Consider the following 22953-nt stretch of genomic DNA (forward strand, 5'->3'; position numbering starts at 1 on the left):
CCGTGCGGCCGCTTCGTCTGTGCCGGCCCAACACCCGCGGTACCGGACGGGAGCCGGTACTTAACTCGGCCCAAGCTGCCCACACGCGCTGCCCACACGCGCCCAGCGCGACCCGCAGCGTGCGGCGCCTCACGTCCCCCTTTGAGGGCAGGAGCGCAACGCCCGCCCTCGGGCCGGCCCCTAGTCCCCCAGCCAATGGGCACCGGCCCTGCGCCGTGCGGGAGCCCCCGTGCGGCCGAGCCAGCCAATGAGCGATCCTCTCGCTGCAGCGCGCGTGCCCCATCCCCTCCCTGCCGCCCGCCAATGGGAGCGCGGTGCGGAGCGCGCGCTGGGTGAGGGCGGGCAGCGGGTAAGATGGCGGAGCAGGCGCGGCTGCGGGTGGACGGCTCCCAGCTGCGTCTGAGTAGCAGCCGCAGCAGCGGGAAGCCGCGCTTCGTGGAGGGCTCCATCGTCAGGATCTACATGGAGAACTTCCTGTGAGTCCGCGGGCGGGCGGGCTTTCTTCTCCCGGGCGGTAGTTGAGAAGCTGGCGCCGGCCGCGGGTCGCGCCGGGGCTGTTGGTGCGCGGTGCGTTGGGGGCGAAGGTCGGCGGCTGGCGCGGGGCGCGTGTCCGCCCAGGAGCGTCCGCCCAGTGGGGCCGGGCGGGCTGCGGGCCGGGAGCGCCGGGCGCGGGGCAGCCTCCGCCGGCTGGTGGGGCGTGCTGCGGTGCCCACGTGTGATGAGCCGCCTGCGGGGAGCGTAACGCTGCCGCCCCGGGGGGCAGACGAGGGATTGTGCGGGCGGCGGGCTGCCCGTCGCTCGGGGGGCGGTGTCGCTTCCGCGGCGCTGCGTTCCGCCGGGGCGTGCCGGCCGTGCCGCTCCTCTGGTCCCGGTCGGTGCCTTCATCCCTTTTCCCGCATTATTCAGGCGGCTGTGGAGCCGCGGAGGGAAGAGGAGCGCGGAACGCGTCCGGTGGCAACGGGGACTGGGCTTGAGAACCCTTGGAATAAAGTGTCCGTGGCGCTGATTATTGCGGTTCTGAGCTCTGCATGCTGGGAGCACAGCTCTGTTTGGAGTTGGCTACCAGGAAAGCTTTCAGTTCCGTTTCTTAGCGTCCTGTGTGTCCTTGTCAGCCTTAAGAACAAATTTGTTCAGCATAAATCATGGGTCCTAAAACATCTTCAAGTCCTAGGGCAAAGGATTTGAGTAGAAGTACCAGAAGTACATCGTGGTGTGACTGTCATGTTGTTGGTACTCCTGTTCCCTTCTTAGTGACAGCACCTTGTTTTCTCTCTGTGTCTGGTACAGGCTGTGGGCAGGACTACAAATGTTAGAGCTTATTACAGATCTAGGATGTTACTGATCATATTAGCTTGCCTTGCATTTGCATGCTTGTAAGAAATGAAAGCTACTGGGTCGTGTCCAGCCTTCAAGGAGGAGTAGTACCACAGAACCCAAAGACTTCTTGCAGAACTCAGAAGTCATGATGTATATTGTACAACTTAGGCTGTAATCTCCTTCTGCGACTGCAATGAGAGGCAACAGAGAGGGTAATATCAAGTCCTATTAAGTTAATAGGAGTTGTCACTTTTTTGGGCTGGATTTCATTCCTTATAACCATTTGTTCTGAAGGAAGTTGTTACCAATGAATGCTCCAGTAGGTAGGAATTTGTTCTACTGTGTTTCATTGTGGGGTTTATTTACAAAATAACGGTTAAACAAGGAGTCTGTCCTGTAAAATCATGATCTGTCGTATTTAATATAATGAGAATAGTTTTGAGCAAGTAATTTTTATTTTTATTTTTAAGATGACGTGTTGTTTATGAAGAAAATATTGTGCTTTCCAGAACATATGACGTCTGTGAATTACGTCCAGGACCCAACTTGAACATGATCATAGGAGCTAATGGAACAGGAAAGTCAAGCATTGTATGTGCCATCTGTCTGGGACTGGCTGGAAAACCTTCATTCTTAGGGCGAGCTGAAAAGGTGACTATGAACATTTTTAATTTGCATGTTTAATGTGAACTTCATTGAGAGCATTGTCCTGCTGGGAGGGGAAAGGAATGATGATTTGCTTTTGTAGAATGTATAAAGTGTTGAAGCTGCAGAATAACTTGGGCCAGAGACAAGGGCCATTATCAAAGGGGTTGCCTTACTTAACTGCTGATTGAATTAAAAGCATTAAAAAATTGGAAAATACATTAATTGTACTGAAACCTGAGTAGTGAAAATGTTATATCTAAAGATAACTGACTTCCGCAATGCAGGAGAGTGTCAACCATAAAGTAAGATTTCCTTGTTGTGTATAAGGGTGTTTTATAAAGGCTGGGAGCCATTGATCTGGATGACTTTCAATTCTGCTATTATTATTTTATTTTAGGGTTCATCATGTTTGCTTCCAAGAGATTGTAGTGACATTAAGACAGAAAATTTATTAGTATTGTCAGTTTTTTAAAACTTTTTTTCTCTTGCTTTCTGGGCAATTTCAGTTACATGAAATACATCCCAGTAGCTCTTGGGAGCGCTCAGTCTGGTTACTTAAATGATTGTGCATATTATGTGATAACAGCTCTATCTTGATCTAAGATAAACATTGAAATTGCCTGCGTGGCAGCAGTGTGTTGATGTTGTTATGATTGTGTACTCCTATGCTATTAGTATTAACATGTGCCAGTGCCATTGGTTTTTATTGCCTTTGTCACTGAACTTGTTCATTTCTGCGGATTTGCTGGCTAAAATTTGTTCTGAAGGTTGAAATTGACCAGAAAAATAATCTGTGGAGTAAGTTCTAGTGCTCTTATTTAAAGAGGAAGTTAATAGCATCTTCCTTTATTTTTAGCTAATATGCAGCCAGAAAAAAAATAAGGTTTTCAATAACATATACCATTACAGTCAGTAGTTCAAATGCATATTTTGGTTAGAGATTGCATTTTAAAACTGTTATTTTGCAATAATAATTTCTGTAATTCATTTTGTAGGTTTCTCTCTTTGTAAAGCAGGGCTGCTTAAAAGGTTTAGTGGAAATCGAACTGTAAGTAGTAAAATTGTATTTCCTCATGAATTTTTAATTAGATTATTTTCTCGCACACTTTCCTACACAGCTGTGAAAAAAAAACAGTATAGAGACCTTTCTCTAAGCTGATTTCTTTTTTCTTCTTCTTTTTTTTTTTTGCCCCTTAAACTTCAGCATTTTAAGCTTGAAAACATATAACTCAAAAGTAGACGGTGATGGCTGGTCTTAATTTTGCTTTCTGAAGCATTTTACCTTGTCTTTGTGCACAAAGGGTATTTAGAAAAAGGCTGGTGTGTGTGTGTATATATATACATATGTATATGAATAGTGTATTCAGGTTTTGATGGTGTGGGAGGAATTGACTCAGTACTACTGTCATGATACAGTGGTTGGAAGTGATTTAAAAAGAAAAAAAAAAAAAAGGAGCATGATGTATATTCTAAAACCAGGTATTCTGCCTTCACCAATAATGCTGACTTGATGTGAGGGGTTCTTCAGTGTTCCTACTGGAAACGCTACTTACTGAAACCAAACAGAAGGCTAAAACTAGATCTGACTAATTCTTGGCAATACGGTCTTCTAGGTAAGCTTACCCAAGATAGAGCAACTGAAATGTAATTCAGAGTTAGTCTGTAAAATCAGTCAGTAACTTATGTTTACTGGCCCTGCGCTCATAGATGTGAGACTGGCCGACCTATAGTTTCCCAGATGCCCTTGCTGAATTTTGAAAACTGGAGTGACATTAAATCCTTTGGTCTCGATGGACTTCTTCATTCTCCAAGATCTTCCAGACATGATAGAGAGTTCAGCAGCCATCTCTGCCAGCTCCCTCAGCACACATGGCTGCATCCTATAGGGGATTTGTGTGCATTGATTTTGGCTGGATGCTCTCTGACCATCTCCTTCTCAGCCCTAGAGAAGCCTTCCATTTCCCAGACTTTCTCTCTGACTTCTAAGGTCTGGGATTTCCAAGGGGCAGTCTTCATAGTAAAGACTGAAGCAAAGAAGGTGTTCAGTATTTCCACAAAGGTCTTTGTGTCCCCTATCACTGGGGCACCCACATCGTTTAGTAGGGCACCCACATTTTCCCTAGTCTTACTGTTGACGTACTTTAAAAAACATTTCTTGTTGTCCTTTACCTCATTTGCAAGATTTAATTCCTGGTGGGCTTTAGCCTTCCTTGTTGCATCCCTACAGTCCTGACAGTGTTTCTGTATTCTTCCCAAGTGGACAAGCCCTCTTTCCACATTTTGTGGGCCTTCTTTCCTTTTAGTTTATCTACAAGTTCATTGCTCATCCATGCAGGCCTCCTACCATCTTTCTTATTTTTAGGGTTGCACCAGTCTTTAGATCCTGACTGTCTCATTGCTCGTTTGTTTCTGATGTTAACCTGACGAAATTTTTTGAAGTGCTGAAGTAGGGAACAGAGTGGGCAATTGGTGCATCATTGCAGTTCTTTAGAAGCAGAAAATGAAAGCATATTTGTGTTTTTGTTCAGTACGATGCTGTTTTTATTTCCAGGTGGAATGCTTATACACAGTTTACGGATGGAGTTCTGTACATGAATATTGCTTGCTTTAAGAATTTAGTCATTTTATACCTCCTGTGTGCTAATTTTAATGCTTACTATTTCAAATATTATGTTTTTATTAAGTTATGCTTTTATATAAACCGTTCCATATGTAACAATTTTTAAAGTGTTCATACATTCATTAGGAATACGTTATTTATATAAGTACCTCCAAGCTGAGATTTGGATGTATTTGTGATGTTTTCAGTGTTGCAACAGAGATGCAGTGGGATTAATTCATCACTAAAGTACTGAATACTATCTGAAACAAAATTTTCCACAAATGTTCAGTTATTAAATATTTAAGCATCAGAGAAGTTTTTAATGTGCTAGCTAACATACTTTGGCATTTTTTAAGCTTTGCGTACTCTCAAAATTCTAAAAACTTCTTTTATTAATCAGGTTTAAAGTACCTGAGAATATCATTATCACACGTGAGATTCAAGTAGTGACCAACACATCAACGTGGCATATCAATAAGAAACTAGCAACCCTGAAAACAGTAGAGGAGCAGGTTGCAGCGTTAAATATCCAGGTGGACAATTTGTGCCAATTTCTTCCTCAGGTATGAAATACTTTGAAATATGGAGGGTGCATGGATTGTTATGTTTTCAGAGGGTTTTGTAGCTTCTTATTTCTTCATCACAGCATTTCAGCAATTTAGTGGCCAATCAAAAGGTGAAGGGGGCGGGGGGGCATCAGAATCCATGCTCAGGAAGGTTAGAGTTTCTTTGCAGATAGCTACGTTGTTCAGAGTTTCTGGGCAGATAGTTCTTCTCCTTTCCAGTTCATAGAGATCTTTACAGATGGTAGTAAAGAACCTTGTCAGAACCTAGTCAGTCTTGCCTATTCATCTCTTCCAGGAGAAGTGTATTCAAGAATACAGATCAAAAAACATAAATTACCTGAAGTGAACTGTTCCATTCAGAATAAATGATAGCCAGTTGAAAATTGATGAGCTGTCCCCAGCTGCTGAAATAACAACTAATAGCTAAGGTTTAAACTTAAATTATGCCAGAACAGTTCAGAGAAAGCCATGCATGAAATCTTTTCAAGTGCAAAGGAAGATTAGGTTGTGTTTCTATCAGGTGGTTGTCCTATACTTTACTTGGACTATTGGTGAGAAGTAGTATTGCTGTGTTTAAATCCATTGTTACTGTTCTGTACTATTTCAACCATTGCTGTATTTGTGTTGTGATTTTGTTTGTTGTTATTTTGTAGGACAAAGTTGGAGAATTTGCAAAAATGAGTAAGATTGAATTACTTGAAGCCACTGAAAAATCCATTGGTCCTCCAGAAATGTATCAATTTCACTGTAAACTGAAAAACTTAAAAGAAAAAGAAAGAGAACTAGAGGTAAACTTGCATGTTGTATAGACAGGAATGACTGTAGGGGGAGTCACATAAAAAAATTTTATGTGAGGTCTTAGATATTTTTTTACAGGTTGTTGTTCATTTTCCGAGCCTATAGTTAAATTCATTTTACCCAGCAGTGCACATCTTCTTTGTCTCATTCACTCTCAAGCTGGCAAGCATTAAAGATACATGAAGGCAAGTATTCTGCACATGGAAGAGAGGGAATGCCTGCTGTGATGTCCTCATGATTTTTCTGGACTCCTTGAATGACAGTAACTGCTTCCTGGACATACCTTTTATGCTGTTTAGGACCCATGAGCTGCGAAGATGTATTCGTTTGTTTTTATCTTGCTTTCCATAATTTGTGGAAACTAAAAGAAAAGAATTAGCATGTGCTGTATGCAGCAAACTTGTCCTTTTGTTAGTGTGCAGAGTCTTTCCCTAGCACTCATCTGTGCTGTGAATTTCCCAGATCTCAAGTTTTGTAATCTTAATGGAAATAATGTGTTTCCCAGCACTGAGAATGGCATCTTGGGAGCCATGTTCTGGGAAACGGCTGTTGTTGTTAGTACAGGTGATTCTCTTAATCCGTAGTTCCACTCCTAATGTTTATGCACACACATGCGCACTTCCATTCGTACACAGTACTTCAAAATACCAATCTTAGTATTTCTGTTACAGATCTCCTCAAGATCTTTCTTAAGTATTTTTGCTGCTTGTGTTTAGCAGAATCAGCCTGTACGGATGACACTGGGAGACTTTTAAAAAATTTGCAAGGTTTTCTTCAGATTTAACTTAGATTTGTTTTCACAGGAAATATTTAGCGAACTTACTTGAAAAAGCTGGACAGCTAGTCCGGTTGTATTGTTTCCCTACAATTACTGCTGTACTAAATTGTCCTCTGATGTTAAGTTTTGGCATAGTTAATGTTCAGGTGAGGCATAGATGACTTCTGTAATGTGTTTTCATGTAGTAGATACTATAAAATATGTAAATGTGTGTTCTTACAGATTGTGTGCAAAGGCAAAGTTAACTCTTTGGAAAAAATGAAACAGAGGGCTGAACGATACAAACAAGATGTTGATAGATACCATGAATGCAAGCGCCATCTAGATCTAATTGATATGCTTGAGAGAAAAAGACCTTGGGTGGTAAGTTTTAATTTTCTATTCAGTGATTCTCTTATCTAACCTAAATTTCCTAATACAGCGATGCTAGAACTGTGCTGTGTTAAAGGACTTAGTGTTAAATTAGGTTATAGCAACTTTCTTTAGGTGTTTTTCAAATACCTAGAAATAGGTATTGTGAAGAAGAAATTTTGACTGAATAGCCTGAATAGATTTTTTTTAATTAATCATGTATGCTTGCAATTAGATTAAATAACTAAGAGAAAGTGATGTCTGTGATAGATTCTCACTGATGGGCAGTGAAGCTTGATCACACCATTCTCTCATTTCCCCCCTTCCTCCTCAAAAGAGTTAAGGACAGAAATTGCTCTACAGGTACTGACAAAACAGACTCAGCATAAGCAGTTTTACATAATGTACTGCCTACTGCTAATAGTCTACAGCAGTGAGAAGCTAAAAGCAAACCAAAACTGGCTTTTCGTCCTCTCCTCTGAGTAGCACAGAGTGGGTGCTTGTAACTCTTCCTCTCTGCTGCTCCTCTGTAGGCACTCCCCTGTTACGCATGGGGTCTGTCTCATGGAATGGCATCCTTCCCAAACTAATCCTCTGTGGGCTTCCCACAGGATGCAGCTCTCCAAGTGCTGCTCCAACATGGCTCCCTACTGTGGGGCCCACCCTTTAGGACTGTGCTGCAACACCATGAGTCCCCATGTACACATTCTTCCCTGACATCCTGCTTTACCAAGTGTTCCTCTCCACGGGCTGCAGTTCCACACCCCCAGGGCTTGTTTCTTCTGGGGCTCTCCTTTTGCTGCAGCCTCCTTCAGGCCACACTCGCTACTGCACTTTGGGCTCCTTTACGATTCTGCACCAGCCTGCAGATGGACAGCCTGTTGCTCCTCTGTGGACTCCTGAGCTTCAGGAAACTTATGCTCCATACCTGGTGTACCTCCTGCCTTTCTTGACCTTGGAGATTATATGTCTGTTTATTTCATAGTTTTTTACTCCTTTCCTCCAGCTGCTGTTGCGTGGTAGTCTTTGCCTTTCTTCAGTCTGCTCTCTCAGAAACACACCCAGCTGTTGGTCATGGCTCAGCTCTGGCCGGTGGTGGGTCCTTTTTGGAGCAGCTGAAGCTGGCTCCCGTATAACATGGGGCAGTGCTGGGCCCTGCTCACAGAGGCCACAAGTACAGTCCCCACCTCCCAGACCTTGCCATGTAAATCCTATCCAGCGGTAGATAATGCTAAGCTAGTTCTTACAGATGGAGCTTGTATTCTGTTCTTTTTTGTTTTGATTCAAGGCTTAAAGTAATAAGGGCATATGCAGTGGACCAGGGGCTTTCTTCCACGCCTGTCAAATCTAGCATGCTTTTTCCCTCCTCTGTAATCCCCACTTGTATCTTCTTTTGCTCCTTTGAATATCTCTTTCTTTCTTTAAACATGTAACAACCATTGGACCACATGTTTTTTTGCTTTTTTTCCTTTCTTTTCTCCAGATGATGTAAAAAAATAAAAATGTGAAAGAATAAACTGTTTCTAGTAATGTCTCAACCGTAACTTCTTTCTCAGAATTCCCAGCTTCTTGGTAGTAGCATTTTTGATAACTGCACTGCTCTCCATTTCTTCTCTGGGGTGCTTCTCCAGTTGGACACCCTGTATATTGACTTCTTCGGTATTTGTAGTCAAAGGTGGAAATATTTTGTGGGCTTTTTGTTTGTTTTAATTTTTTTCTGTGTATGCTCTGTGAAGTTTTCTCCCTGTCTCTCTCTTTCCCCTGCCTTACTTGAGTTTAATGCAGTGTTACATGGTACTAGCTCTCACCTGTCTAGCTCCATCCATTCTCCTAAAGTTTTCTGTGGTTATTTGCTTCTTAGGTTAAGAACTTCAGCCTAATTCATGCTCAAAACATAGGTAGGCTAAATAATTACTTTTTCTGCCTTGATCCTGGATGAATATAGTGGAAGATTTGTTTCAGGCAAATTCATAGTTTCTTTTGCTATTCTGTCACCTAAGAGCCATTAAATGTGCATGTTGTTCATTGAAGACTAAATGTTCTCTGTATCTTTTGGTTATAGTGATCAATAACAGGAGGGTTACTAAAGTAGTCACCCTAGTACTAGGTTCTGAATGAGGTATTTCTCTTAAAGCTTTTGTTCAATTACATAAAATGTTGAAGCATCATTGGAATGGAAGACAAAAGTCTTTAATTATGTTACTTGTAACTTCTCCAAGGAATATGAAACTGTTCGTCAGCAGCATGAGAGTGTAAAACAGAGGAGAGACCAGGCCAAGGAAGAACTGAAGAATCTGAAGGAAAAGCAATCTCCACTGGCAAAAAAAAATCAAGAGTATGAAGAATTTTCTAATAGTCTGAATATAAAGATCAGAAATACAGTAAGTATTGTAAGCTTTCAGTTAAAGTATTCAGATGTTCTTTGTTCAGCTTTGTAAAGTGTAAAACAGTAGCATCTTTCTTCCTAGTGTGCTGTGATGTGCTTTTGAAGGTATTGGTTCTGGCTTTTGCACATCTCTGTTCCGCTAAAGCAGCAAAGCATAAGGAATGCATTTCTTAACAAACCTTAAGCATCCACTCTGAAAGTCCACTCTTGGCATTACAAAAATAGGCACACTTTGTATTTTTCCTAAAGAAACTTCTGAGATATTGTGTTAACAGCTTCCCTAAGATAACTAAATTAAATCTGAAGTGTGTTTTCATCTGATCTGTACTTTGCTCATGGATGCTCTTTGTATCTTCTGAAAATATGGCCGGATTGGTGGATAATTTAGGCTAAATTCAACCTTTCTGGTCTAACAGCTTTTCTCTAATGTTTAGCCTTTATTGCGTGAGTAGGGTATAATATTTTCTGTAGACAGTCTTCCATCAGTTGCAAATATTGTTATGCAGAGAAGAATTTAAGTGGTTGGTATGCCTGTGCTTTACAGCTGTGTCTGGTTTGTGGATAGCTGTTCTTTGTAGGGGTAAGAAAATTATAATTTTTGTATGACAAATAGTAAGGTAATGTTATTCACAGCAGGACTTAACTATTAAGTACCCAGTCAGTCTGCAGATGTAATTGTATGTGTAGGCAGTAAAATGTTTTAATAGCTAACCCAAGTTAGCTAGAAATATGAGAATATTTGCTGCAATTAGCTATGTTTGAAGGTAACTGATCAGATCAAAGGACTTGCTGTGAAGACACCTGTGGCACCTGCTGTAATGAAACAGCATGTAGAGTCAGAGTCTGAAACTTCAGTGGCTTCTCACAGAAATGCGGAGTTGTGGTGTTTGAAGGGACTGCTGGGGATCATCTGTTCCAACTACCTGCTAAAGCAAGTTCCATACAGTGTGTTGCACAGAAAAGCATTTTGGTGGGTTTTGAATATCTCCAGAAAAAGAGACTCCCCCACCTTTCTGGGATGCTTGTTCCAGTGCTCTGTCACAGTCAAAGTACAAATGTTCTTCCTCATGTTTGTTTGAAACTTCCTGTGCTCACTGCTTCTCTCCCTGTCCCTGGGTACCACTGAAATGAACCTGGCCCCATTACTTGTCTCCTGCACTTTAGTTAATTGTAAGCACTGTCTTCTCCAGGCTGAAGTTACAGATCTCTCAGGCTTTCCTTGTATGAAAGATGCTCCAGGCTCCTCATTACCTCTCTGTCTTTCTGCTGGACCCTCTAGAAGGTTACTGTCTTTGTTGAACTGGGAGTCCAGAACTGGATCCAGTACTGAAGGTGTGGCCTCACCAGGACAGAGTAGAGGGTGAAGATCACCTCCCTTGAGCCGCAGGCCATGCTCTTTGTAATGCGTGCTAGAATATAGTAAGCCTTTTTGGCTGCAAGGGCATGCTGCTTGATCATGGCCAACCTATTGTCCAGCTGGACCCTTAAATCCTTTGCAGAGCTTCTTTCTAGCAGGTCATGTCAACCCCTAACCTGTACAGAGGCATGCAACCATTCCTCTTCAGGTGTAGGACTGTAGGAGTCTATACTTGCACTTGCTGAACCTCATCAGGGTTTTTTTGGTGGTGGTATGTGTGCTTCTTGTGGGATTTTTTGTTTGTAATTTTTCTTTGTTTTTTTATGAGTAAGTGCTCCTAGAGGAAACTGAACAGCTGGTAGCAGTGATTATTTTCATAACACTGTAAGGCTTACATTCTGTGAAGTGATAAGCTTTGTTTTCATGGTCTGCTTTTATCTTGGTTTTAGTCATCAATATTTTTAATTAAATGTTATGCTGATACATAAGAATCTGTTTGAAACTAGAAGGAATTCTGCTACAAACCATTGCTGCCACAATTCATAGAAATTATGGTCTCTTCTCAATTAGAAGTTAGGTTCTGTATCAGAAACCTATGACAAAATTGTGAGCCTTTTAGTTTTATCTTGAAGAGAGCATACTTTGTATAGGCTGTTTGCTGCAGAGCAGTATAAGCAAAGCTGGGGAGATGTGCTTTCTAACTGTTTTACACCCTTTAATGACTAGCTGTTTAGTCTAAACTCTAAATGTTTACAAGGCTAGCTTTATGCTAAAGTGGTATTATGTTTGGGTTTGGAGAATAAATTACATGTGTTTTTGTTTTACAGTATTCTAGAAACAGAAAGGTTGCAAAGGAGAGAAGTGACATTTGAAGTACACAACTTATAGAGGTCTTACTGAGATGTTCTTATACTGCTTTCCAGTGCTTACTTTCCAATATTTTGACAGTGATGTAGTATTGTATGTGTCATTATGATACAACATTTCCAAAATGGGAATTTTTTGCCTGATGTTAAATGAAGCCACCCAAGTCTAATTTGGATGATTAGTATGTCATCTTCAGAGCCCCTGTAGAGTACAAGATTGTACAGACAAACTAAAGAGAGGTTTTGTTTAACTGTGTATCTTCCTATGATATTGTTTGGATAAGAAATACCCTTGAGATAAGTAGTTGCCCATTAATGTAGGTAGACTTTTAATAGTTTTTGACATTATTAGATGTTATGTTATACACTCATACTTCTTGGACTCTGCGCCGGTAGGCCTTCCTTGTGTGCTGAAACTCCCACATACCCTTTTTGATTGTTTGTGGAATGAAGTTCTTAGGAAGCATGGTCTTTGCTGCCTATGCTATTAGAAGGTAACTTTGGTATTTCAGAATGCCAGGAGAGAGATTCAGATTAGTCATTAGGAAAGATTTCTTTGTCATGAGAATGGTCAGACATTAGAATGGGCTTCCTAAAGTGGCAGTTGATGCCCCAGGCCTGTCACTATTCAATGAATATTGAATAGTTTGAATATTGCCCTTATTAACTTGCTTTAACTTCTGCTTAGCGCTGAAGTTGTAAGGCACTTGTACTTGACCATATTTGCGGGTCCCTTATAACTGTCTTGTCCTGTCCATTAGTCAGCAATTTGTAATGCTTGGCTTTGAAGGATACATCATTAGCATGGTGTGCTTCAGAGTCAGGATAACTTTGGCAAACTGCTTTGGCTGTCCTGAGCTTATAATTGAAGCTTTTCCAACTCTTTTTAAGATTTGGTCCAAAGTATAAACTTTACTTGATAAAGTTGATTTAGAAAACGAGTCCAGTTCTTGCAGTTTAAGGATGTGAATGTTACAGTTTTTAAGTCAGAGGTGGAATTTTTGTAGGTTAAGAGGCTTCTTCTGTCACACCTGAATTTGTAGATCATAGCTGATTCTGCATAGTTATGAACACATTATATGCCAATACTCAGTTCTGTACAAATTGCTGAAAGTGCAGGTGTTTTGGATACAAGTGAGGGTAAGAAACTGGTGAGTTTGCATTTCTCAGTCATATACGTTCACTTACAGCTCTGTTTTCAAAAATGAATTTAAAAAAATGTTAAAAAAGAAACGATTGTATTTGTACATATTCAAGTGTTTATTCTATGTTTTATTACTGTCTAATCTAAATATCTTATATGCAGGCTGATGAAATCAAAGATGTTTCTCAAAAATGTAAAACAAAGCAAGATGCACTGGAGGTGAAAGATAAGCAAGTAAGATCCTTGATGTTTATCACCTTAATTTTGGTGGTTTTTTTGCTTATTTATCAATCCATTACTGGCTGTGGTACATGCTGCATTCAGGTAGAACGCTGATCCTTAAGTATGGCAGTAAAACACGTATTTTTTCTGCTTTCTTGTCAGCAGTAAGAGAAATCTATCTGCAAATGTTTGTATGCTTCTTGCCCTCCAGTACAGGATGAATCTTTGTATCTTCTAAGCAGAGAAGAAATCTTCTGAGACAGGCCCATAGTCAAGTGGTTGTAACTATTAAACAGGTTTATATTACGTAAAATCTGTTACTTCAACCTAAAAGCTTTTCAGAATGGATGTGTGTATGTCTATGCATTATTGGTTATTCTTGAGAAGCTACAGCCTCTGTCATACAGTAGTGCATACAGCATTAAACAGTCCCTCAAATTTACATTGTGAGAGTCTAGGGTTATTCTGTCTGTTAACTAAATACATTCAGTATTTTCATAAAAGAGGAAGCAAAAATCTTTTTTAAAGGGGAATTACTGTTCTTCATCTAAGTGCTCAGACATCAACTGTGTAGTTCAAGTTGCATATTGTAATTTGCGCTGTAGGCTTTATGCCACCTAGGCTAACTTTCAGATGTGTTAAGGAAGGTGTTATACTCTAAACTTCCACTTGTGTAGAATTAAAGGGACTTAAAAATTATTAAGTTTTTATTTTAGCTTTTCTCAAGTATTTCCATATATTAACAAATCTTACCAGCTTTTAAACTGCCATACATCTATTGGAACTAGAATGTATTCTTACAGTTTAAATGTGTGGTTACTTCCGCATTTTGTAACTGTCTCACTGGTAGACAAGTTATTTGTTATACTACTTGTCATATTTGTATACGGAATTCCCTGAATGTTGAAAATATTCAAAATTCTTAGATTTCAGATATTAATCAAGCTCTCAGAATGAAGAAAGATGAAGAAATGGACAGAAAAAAGAAAATACAAAGTGCTTATAAGATGATAGATGAATGGAACTATGAGCTTAATACAGTGACAGAATGTGAGAATCTTCAGCCACAAATAGATGCTGTTAATAATGAGCTGAAACATGTACAAGAAGAAAGGGCAAATATTGACAGTGATATTGGTGATGTAACAACAGAGAAAAGAAACCAAGAGAGGGAGAATGAAAGTAAGTTACATGCCTTTATATTTTTGTTGATGTATTTTAGGTTTTTTAGAGGCTATTTTTACATCTGCTTGTTGTTCTGCTTATAGTAATTTGAGACATTACACCAAGCTCTTGTTGTAGAACACATTGCACGAGTAGTCCTCTACTCGTAAAAAAGTAACAGAAGCAGAAGGTGGTGAAGGATCTTGAGGGCAAGATGTAAGAAGAGTCACAAAAATCACTTGATATGTTCAGCCCAGAGAAGAGGAGTCTGAGGGGAGGCCTTTTAGCAGCTTCCTCACATGGGAGTTTGAGGGGCATACACTGATTTCTTCTCTCTGCTGACAGTGACAGGACCCAAGGGAATGGCATGGAACACTATCGTGAGAGGGTCACAGCAGGGTATTAGAAGAAGGTTCTTAACAATAGAGTTATCAGGCACTGCAGGGAAGTGGTTATGGCACTGAACCTACGGGAGTTTGAGAAGCATTTGGACAGTGCAGTCAGGCATAAGGTTTGAATTGTGTGTGGTCCTGTGTGGAGCAGGAACTGAACTTCTGTGTTCTTGAAGTAAATGGTGTGCTACTACACATTTCCTTATGCTTTGGAGAAGTCGCTTTATTCTAGAATGTAAACTGAGTAGTTCTTCAGATTCCTTTAGAATAATTGGGAAGATAAACTTTTATTTCTCATGATTTCCTAACTGCCTTACCGTTGTAGTAACACAGTAAGTACTGGATAAGACTAATTGTAACGTGTCCTCTCTATGAACTCTGTTTAAGAACTGCTTTAAATTACAGGAATAAATGATCGCATTGGACAACTTAATAACATAATTAAAATTAAGGAAGAGGCTCTTCAAGGGAGATTCCAAGACACACACTCTGCTCTTTTGTGGCTAAGAAAGAACAAACACAAGTTCAAAAAAGAAGTTTGCGAACCGATGATGCTTACAGTAAGAAAATTTGTGTATTTTACCTAACTATTCACGTTTAATTTCTATAATTTCTATTTATTTATACTGGCAAGCCTTTAAGAATGACTTCAAAACTTTCAAAATGCCTTAAAGTTAGTGCCAGTTACATGCAGTATACATTAGTATTATGAACTACTTGTGTTTTTCATTCTGCAATGTAATAATACTCAACTTTTGAGTAGAATTAGTTGATTCCCTTCCTCCCCACCACAGTAGGAAGTCCTCTTCTAAGATGCCCATTGCAGATTTCTTCCAACATACATCCAGATAGTTAGGTTTCATTGTCTTCTTGAAAGCGTAGTAGTAGTAGTCTTATAGAGCAACATGCTCAGCAAATGCTGAAATGTAACATCTCACTCCTAAGGCATTTATATTGTGTTGCAAAACCAGCTGCAAACCGAGGAAGTACTTAATCTATTCCTTGTCTAGTGTTTTGTTTTGACAGATGTTGTGTTAGATAATAGAAGGACTAAGTTTGAAAGAGCCTAATGATTTTCTTCTGCATTCTTTCACCTGTTTATCAGCAATCTTGAATTTCTTGAAATGTCAAGATGAAGAACCCCAGTGTGCTCTTCATCTCTGTTTCTGAACTCCATACTCATTTTAGTAGTGTACTGGTACAGTTTGAATGTATTGAATGTTGAATATTTATATGCCAGTTCTTCTGCTTTATGTATGCAGTAGAGCTGTCCAAAGTGGTTTTTATTTAGTAGAAAAAAAGAAAAATCACAGGAATTCCCTCTACCAGATCGTCTAATCCTTTCAATAAGATCATGTCAAGTTATTTTTGCAAATAATGTGATTACATGGCTTTTACTTTTACTTTAAGGTCTTATTAACCTGCTTAACATCCATTCATGTCTGAACATGTGTCCCGTGTTACAGTATAGTCTCATTTACCTATATAGTCTAGTTCTGCATAGCTGGTAAGTTTGCCCAGCCTTTGGTCATACTGAGATTATTAAGTTGCGTGTTTTTTTGTAATTAGGTCATTAACTTATTTAATTATGTAATTCTGTGTAATTTTGTCATTGTTTATCACAGATTTAATGTCTAAATGCTCATGAGTTAGTGCAGAATTATGATATTAACATTTCATTAATGTGTAAAAAGCTTCCCTATCTGCTGTTGGGCACCTACAGAGATGGGGTGTCCACAACTTCTCTGTGGGCAGCCTGTTCCAGTGCCTCACCACTTCCTTCTAACATCTAACCTAAAATGTCCTTTCTTCTAGTTTAAAATTGTTTTATTTTGTCCCGTCACTATCAGACCATATGAAATGTCATTCTCTCTATTTTATAACGTTGCTTTTGGTCAAAAGCTGGAAGGTCCCTGTAAGGTATCCCTGGAGGCTTCTCCATCTCCAGGCTGAACAATCCCAGATACCTCAGCTTTTCTTAGTAGGAGAGGTGATCCAGCTTTCTGATCATGTTTGTGTTCTTCCTCTGGACCTGTTCCACAAACTCCACATCTGCCTTGTGCTGGAGACCCCACACCAGGGAATGCTGCTCTGGGTGGAGCCTTGTGAGAGCAGAACAGAGGGGAGAATCACCTCTCTTGCACTGCTGGCCACCCCTCCTTTGATTCACCCAAGTTGGTCTTCGGGGCTGCAGGTACACACTACTGGCTCATGTCCGGCTTTTTGTCTGCCGGAAGCCCCAGGTCATTCTCTGTAGGGCTGCTTTCAGTGAGTTCTTTTCCTAGAGGGGGAGGAATCTTGCTCTGCCAACCCCACCTAGAGGTTCATATATGTGAGAGACATGGGAAGTCTGATTGCCAATGAAGATCAAGGCAAATAACTTGAGTACCTTAGCCTTTGTCCATGCCCGCTGCAGGTAATTCTCCCTTCTCACACATCAGAGAAGGTACACTCTCCTTGGACTGCCTCTTCTGACCAACATACTCATAGAACCCCTTTTTATTATTTTTCACATCTTTTGCCAAGTTCAATTTAGTCTGTGCCTTGGCTTTCCTAATCCTATCTCTACATGTCTGGACCACATCCTTCTGTTCTCTTCAGGCTGCTTATCCATGCTTATTCTGCCTGTACATTTCCTTTGCATCCCTCAGTTTAACCAGCAGCTCTTTGGTCAGTTGGTTTTCTGCCTCCCTTACTTGATTTCTTATGTCGGGGTATGAAAAGTTCTTGTGCTGTCAAAAAGGTGTCCTTAAGTATTTGCCGCTGTTCTGTTCCTTTGTCCCTGATGAGTTTCCCAGGGTATAATTCCTTAAGCAGGTGGAATTCTGCTTTTCTGAGTTCCAGGGTCCTTTGCTGGGCCTGTGATTCATAGAATCATATTGTTTAACTTGAAAGGGACCCCTAAAGGGTCTTCAAATGAAGGGTCCAACTCCCTCACATTGAATAGAGATATCTACAGCTTGATCAAGTTGCTGAAAACCTGGTCCAGTCTGACCTTTGGAATGTCTCCACCTCACAGAATCACCAATGCTGGAAAAGACCTTCTAGATCATCTCATCCAACTGTTGACCTACCATCCTTCCCCAGTAAACCTTGTCCTTAGTACCACATATGAATGTTTCTTGAACACCATCAACCACATTTCCTGGGCAGGCTGTTCCAGCACCTCTCCACTCTTTCAGAGAAGAAATTTTTCCTAATATCCAACCCTAACCTCCTCTGGTGCAGCTTCAGGCCATTCTCTGTAGTCCTGTCTCTAGTTATGCAGGAGAACAGACTGACCTCCTGCTTGCCACAACCTCCTTTCAGATAGTTGTAGAGAACAATAAGGTCTCCCCAAGCCTCCTCCAGACTAAACAATCCCAGTTCCCTTAGCCGTTCCTTATAAGACTTGTTCTCCAGACCTCTCTCCAGCTTTGTTGCCCATTTCTGGACACACTCCAGGGCCTGAATGTCTTTCTTGTAGTGAGGGGCCTGAAACAGAGCACAGTACTTGATGTGCCCTCACTGGAGCTGAATAGAGAGGGATGACCACTATTTCTGATACAAGTCAGGATGCCATTGGCCTTCTTGGTCACCTGAGCACAGGCTTTCTGGACACCATGCCTACATAGCCTAGCAGCATCCTTATTATCTTCCCAGATTACCCACTCCTTCTTCAGCTGCCTGTGCATTTGGTTAGTTTAGATTCCCTCCAGAGGGAACTGGCTGCATAAAGATGGGGAATATGCCTTAGAAGACATTTAAATGTTGAATGTATTTTCATTAACGATTATTATCATTGGATATCATCTGACTGTGGGGTGCCGGGAAAGGATTGTTAATTGTGTTAAAACAGTCTCATTATCACCTTTCCTTTTTTTCATATGAGCAGATCAATGTCAAAGACAATAAGCATGCCAAATATATTGAAAATCACATTTCGACCAATGACATGAAGGCTTTCGTTTTTGAGAGTCAAGAAGATATGGAACTATTTCTTTTGGAGGCAAGTAGGCATTAATTTTGAAAACTGATGAAATATTGATTTAGGAGCCATATACTTTGGAGTCTACTGCAGTTTTAGTTGTAGCTGCATAAAGGAGCAATCTATTTTTTTTCATTTGATGCACTCTTAAAGGCATCTGGACACTTCAGCTAGTCTGGAGTGTGGTGAAAGGAGAGGCACAGGACTCCACCTGTGTTTCCCAGCATTATTAAAATCATGATCTGGAGTCTTTAACTGAAAATATGTCAGCTTTCCTGTGTGTTTGTACCATGTTGGCTAGTAAAATCCATTTACTTTTGCTGCTGGTTGCAGCATTCTCTTCAATTAGGATTCTTTTTCAACAGACTTCTGTCTGGAAACTGTCAAAGCATTATGTAAACTTCATTTGGTTAGACTCTTCTCAAATTAATTATTTGGTTAGATCAGCAGAGAAGCTTAAACAGAGTGCTCAGACTTCTGTCTAGAGTAAGTAATAATTAATATTTTTCAAAGCCTAGACCAGGTGGAGGATTGCAGGAATATTATGAAAATATTTCTTGTTAGAAAAAGCTTTTGTATTCTTTGATAAGGCTATAATCATTGAGGAGGGGGGAAAAGAACTGAGTACAAGGAAATGGCAAGAGCAGAAAGCTGCTTATGCAGTACCAAGGATTTCCAGTGCCTACTGACTAAATGGGTCTTTCTTGAGAAGGCAGTAGTCCAAGTAACAAATCAGGCTAATTATTTTCCTAATGCTGCTCATTCCTGAAGCCATTGGGAAATTGCTCCCACTGGGAGCCAGACGAAATAGGAAGAAGCCACAGGACAGGACATTAACTATCATAGTGCTTCCCTGGTGCTTTCCTTGGAGTAGTTTGATTAATGGCAAATGATTTAGCAATTTTTGAAGACCTGTACGTCCTTCTCAGAAGCTAGTCATTTTTATATAAGTGAGTGGTTGTTTGAGGTTCTGGGTTGCTTTAACCAGATGAGCTGGTCTTTCATGTGCGTACTCAGTCTTCTCTGTCCCATTAAGATTAGAGCCTTTTTACAGCCTCAAGCCAGTGATCTGCAATCCATTGTCTGTGCAAAATGGATTCCAAGAGAAGGCTTCTTATTACATCTCTACAGTCTAGCACCTAGCTTAGTTATTAAGATGGAGCACCTGGGTCTAAATTTGAACACGTCTATTATTACTAATGCCCAGTATTTCTGTGCAGAAAGATAAGCTTTTGGAGATCTCAGTCCTGCCTGACCAAGAGTAGATTTTTGTGGGTTCTTCCATACATTAAACCAGTTTAAAATAAGTTAGTTAGCTTAAAATAAGTCAGTTTAACTAGTTTAAATTTAGTAAAATCCTTTTCAGAATAATACGTGGTCTTTGTATAGTATTTTTTTCTGTTCTTTTTAACCAAATAATATAATCTGTATTTAGTTACGTGATCGTCAGAAATTAAGAGTGAATGCTGTGTGTGCACCTGATAAATCGTGTGCTGAAACCCTGCCTTCAAGACCTATTGAAGAATTACAGTACGTATTAGATTACATTGATTGGAAACATTACTAAATGTAATGTTTCCACATCTTTGCCATGTATTACCCTCTCTTGTGAAGAAAGACTGAGGAGGGTTGGCTTGTTCAGCCAAGTTTTGGGGAGACCTTATTGTAGGCTGTATTGAGTCTCTGTTGCAGCCTTCATTCAGTGTATAAAGAGAGCTTATAAAAAGATGGAGAATGACTTCTTAGACTGTCTGATAGTAATAGGACAAAAGGGAACAGCTTTAAACTAAAAGAAGGAAGATTTAGGTTAGATGTTATGCAGAAAATCTTTAGTGAAGGCTGTGGAGCAGGTAGCCTAGAAAATCTGTGGATGGCCTCATTCCTGGAGGTGTTCAAGGCCATCTTGGGTGAGGTCCTAAGCAGCCTGATGTGGCAGATGGCCCCACCCAAGATGATGTAGTTGGAAATGGGTGATCATTAATGACCCGTCCAACTGAAGCCATTCTACAGTTCAGTAATACTGGTATTTTCCATACAAATCAAATTCTTACCAATTCAGTTAAGGATTAGTGGGACTTTTCTGACCCATTACTGACTTCACCTTACTTGTCTTCCAGATTTTGTGATGCTTGCTTTTTTTTTTCTCCTCTTCAGCCGATATGGATTTTTCTCATATTTACGAGAGTTGTTTGATGCTCCTGTTCCTGTGATGAGCTATCTTTGCTTCCAGTATCATGTTCATGAAGTCCCTGTGGGAACAGAGAAGACCAGAAACATGATTGAAAGGGTGAGATGTACCGAATAGCACAAAACCCCCTGTCGACTATAGATTTACTTCTGAAATTCTCTGGCAAGACAGTGTGGAGAGAACAGAAAAAATGGATTTTCTTTCTATTTGGAGTTCAGAAGTGAGAACAGTTTGTGATATGGAAACATGCTGCAAGACTTTGTAACGAATCCGGTCAACTTAAGACAGTATTTCACAGAAAGTTAGATGAGTTTCACTTGAGTCTTGTTCAAGTCACCCTGCCCCATTAAATGTTTAAAGTAATGATTATGAAGCTGCTTCATAATTTTTCTACATCAGATGTTCAGACTGTGGCCACTGTTGCTTTATAATTTCAGTTAAAATTAATACAGTGAATATCATAAAAAGCTTTTGGATGCTTAGATACAGGCTAAGAGTTCCCACTGAAAGTCTTTTCCCTAGCTTGCTCTTTCATGTAGTCTTCAAGCTCATCATGGTGGATTATACTGGGTAACATACAGGACTGTTTTCAGCTTTAGTCCTTACTCACTTACCTGTTCGTACTTGATATCTGTTTTATACTTCTTACAAAGAACGAGCTCTGCATGCTGAAGAGCAGTTCTATGAGCTGAGAACAGTAAGAGTTGCATTTTTGAGAATGCTGTTTTGTTTTTTTTAAATGAATAGCAAATATGTTTTCATTAGAATAGCTGTTGTTCCTACTTCTTTCTGTTTCTCATGCTTTGAGAGTGAGGAAGAATGTAAAATTGTGGAGGGACTTAAGTGAAAACCTTTTCACTTAATGCTTTTTCTGAGCATTGCTTATTTGTTTTTTTTAGAATGGCAGTTCATCCATCTTTCTGTTTATTGCCTGATGAAGCAGATACCTGTATTATAGGTCTGTGAATTACATTTTATAGGCTGTTCAGATTTACTCTGTAGATTCTTTGTCCTTTCCAGAGCTCCGTGTACAGTGAATAAGAAAATCATTGATAAGATAAGCCAGTGTTCATAATGTGTTGTGCTTGGCATTTTCTGTCAAGCTGTGGGAAGTTCTTTCTGTTTTTATTCCTTTTTATCTGAGACATCTGAAACAAAATCAAGTTTTAGTTTAAAAGCAGACCATTTTTTCTATTTTTAATAGAGTTGAGCATATAGAAAAGGTATTACAACAGAAGTGTTGTCCACTGTGGTGTGGCTGCAAAGCAAAAGGAACAATTTTCCATGTCCTGGAACCAAATAAACAGTGTTTCAGGCGCTTTTTTATGTAGTCTGGAGAAAGGAGGGAAAAAAAAAAAAAGGTAAAAGGTAGTGGTCAAATTTATTTTATGATAATGGCTTGTTAATGAAAAGTTTTCTAACAATCCAGAATTCTTCATGAGTCAGTCTTCTTTACTTTAGATTTTAGCTGGTTTATTCCTCACTCTGAAAAGCATTGCCTTAGATAACACTTCAATGTGATTGTGGGTTGTTTTTGTTTTTGTTTTTTTTAGGTCATAAAAGAGACTAAACTTAAGCAAATTTACACAGCAGAAGAAAAATATGCTATTAGAATATCCATGTATACAAAATTAACCATCTCTGTTAACACGTCTCTGAGGCCAGCCCAGTTTCTCAATTATTCTGTGGATACAGATGAAAGAAGGCAGCTAGAAAAACAGCAGCAGGTAGGAATTTACTTTTGTTATCCATATCAGCTACTGTTTGGTGGCATACTTAATCAGCTTGCATGTACCTGTGTGGTGGATTTATGGTAAGAATGCTTATGTGTTTTCTCTTATTTCAGAATATCAAGCAGGTATTGCAGTCATTAGATAAGCAATTAATAACGTTGTGTGAGAGACAGAAGCATCTGGAATGCAGAGACAATGAGCTAAGGCAACAGAAGAAGGAGCTTTTGGAGAGAGGAAGCAGAAGGAAACAGCTGGAATCAAAAATTGCTGTGAAGTATGATAGGTAGGAAACAATCCTATATCTGAAATAGGAACAATTTTAATAGGAAGCCAGTATATGCTTGTTATTATATAATGTGCTTTTAACCTGAAAAAGTAAGCAGTATGTGAGTGTCAGATATAGGTAGAACAAGAGATGAAGATAGTAGTAGTTAAAATGCCATATAACAATATGATACTTTCCTTTAATAGTAT

The 22953-nt window shown here is 40.0% G+C and overlaps 1 protein-coding gene across 1 annotated transcript in view; it reads left to right on the forward strand.

The window, feature by feature from the left end:
* Positions 1–303: 303 nt before the first annotated feature.
* SMC5 (structural maintenance of chromosomes 5) overlaps positions 304–22953 on the forward strand; it is a 42606-nt gene continuing 19956 nt past the window's right edge. The window contains exons 1-15 of the mRNA XM_015849143.1: positions 304–476; positions 1827–1968; positions 2961–3013; positions 4968–5130; positions 5787–5921; positions 6932–7072; positions 9280–9441; positions 12976–13047; positions 13962–14217; positions 14997–15151; positions 18466–18579; positions 19994–20088; positions 20713–20845; positions 22300–22473; positions 22593–22762. Of these exons, the coding sequence (XP_015704629.1) occupies positions 355–476; positions 1827–1968; positions 2961–3013; positions 4968–5130; positions 5787–5921; positions 6932–7072; positions 9280–9441; positions 12976–13047; positions 13962–14217; positions 14997–15151; positions 18466–18579; positions 19994–20088; positions 20713–20845; positions 22300–22473; positions 22593–22762 (2087 nt within the window). The 5' untranslated portion in view covers positions 304–354. The remainder of the gene's footprint in view (positions 477–1826; positions 1969–2960; positions 3014–4967; positions 5131–5786; positions 5922–6931; positions 7073–9279; positions 9442–12975; positions 13048–13961; positions 14218–14996; positions 15152–18465; positions 18580–19993; positions 20089–20712; positions 20846–22299; positions 22474–22592; positions 22763–22953) is intronic.

Source organism: Coturnix japonica, chromosome Z (assembly GCF_001577835.2).
Source record: "Coturnix japonica isolate 7356 chromosome Z, Coturnix japonica 2.1, whole genome shotgun sequence".
NCBI lineage: Eukaryota > Metazoa > Chordata > Aves > Galliformes > Phasianidae > Coturnix > Coturnix japonica.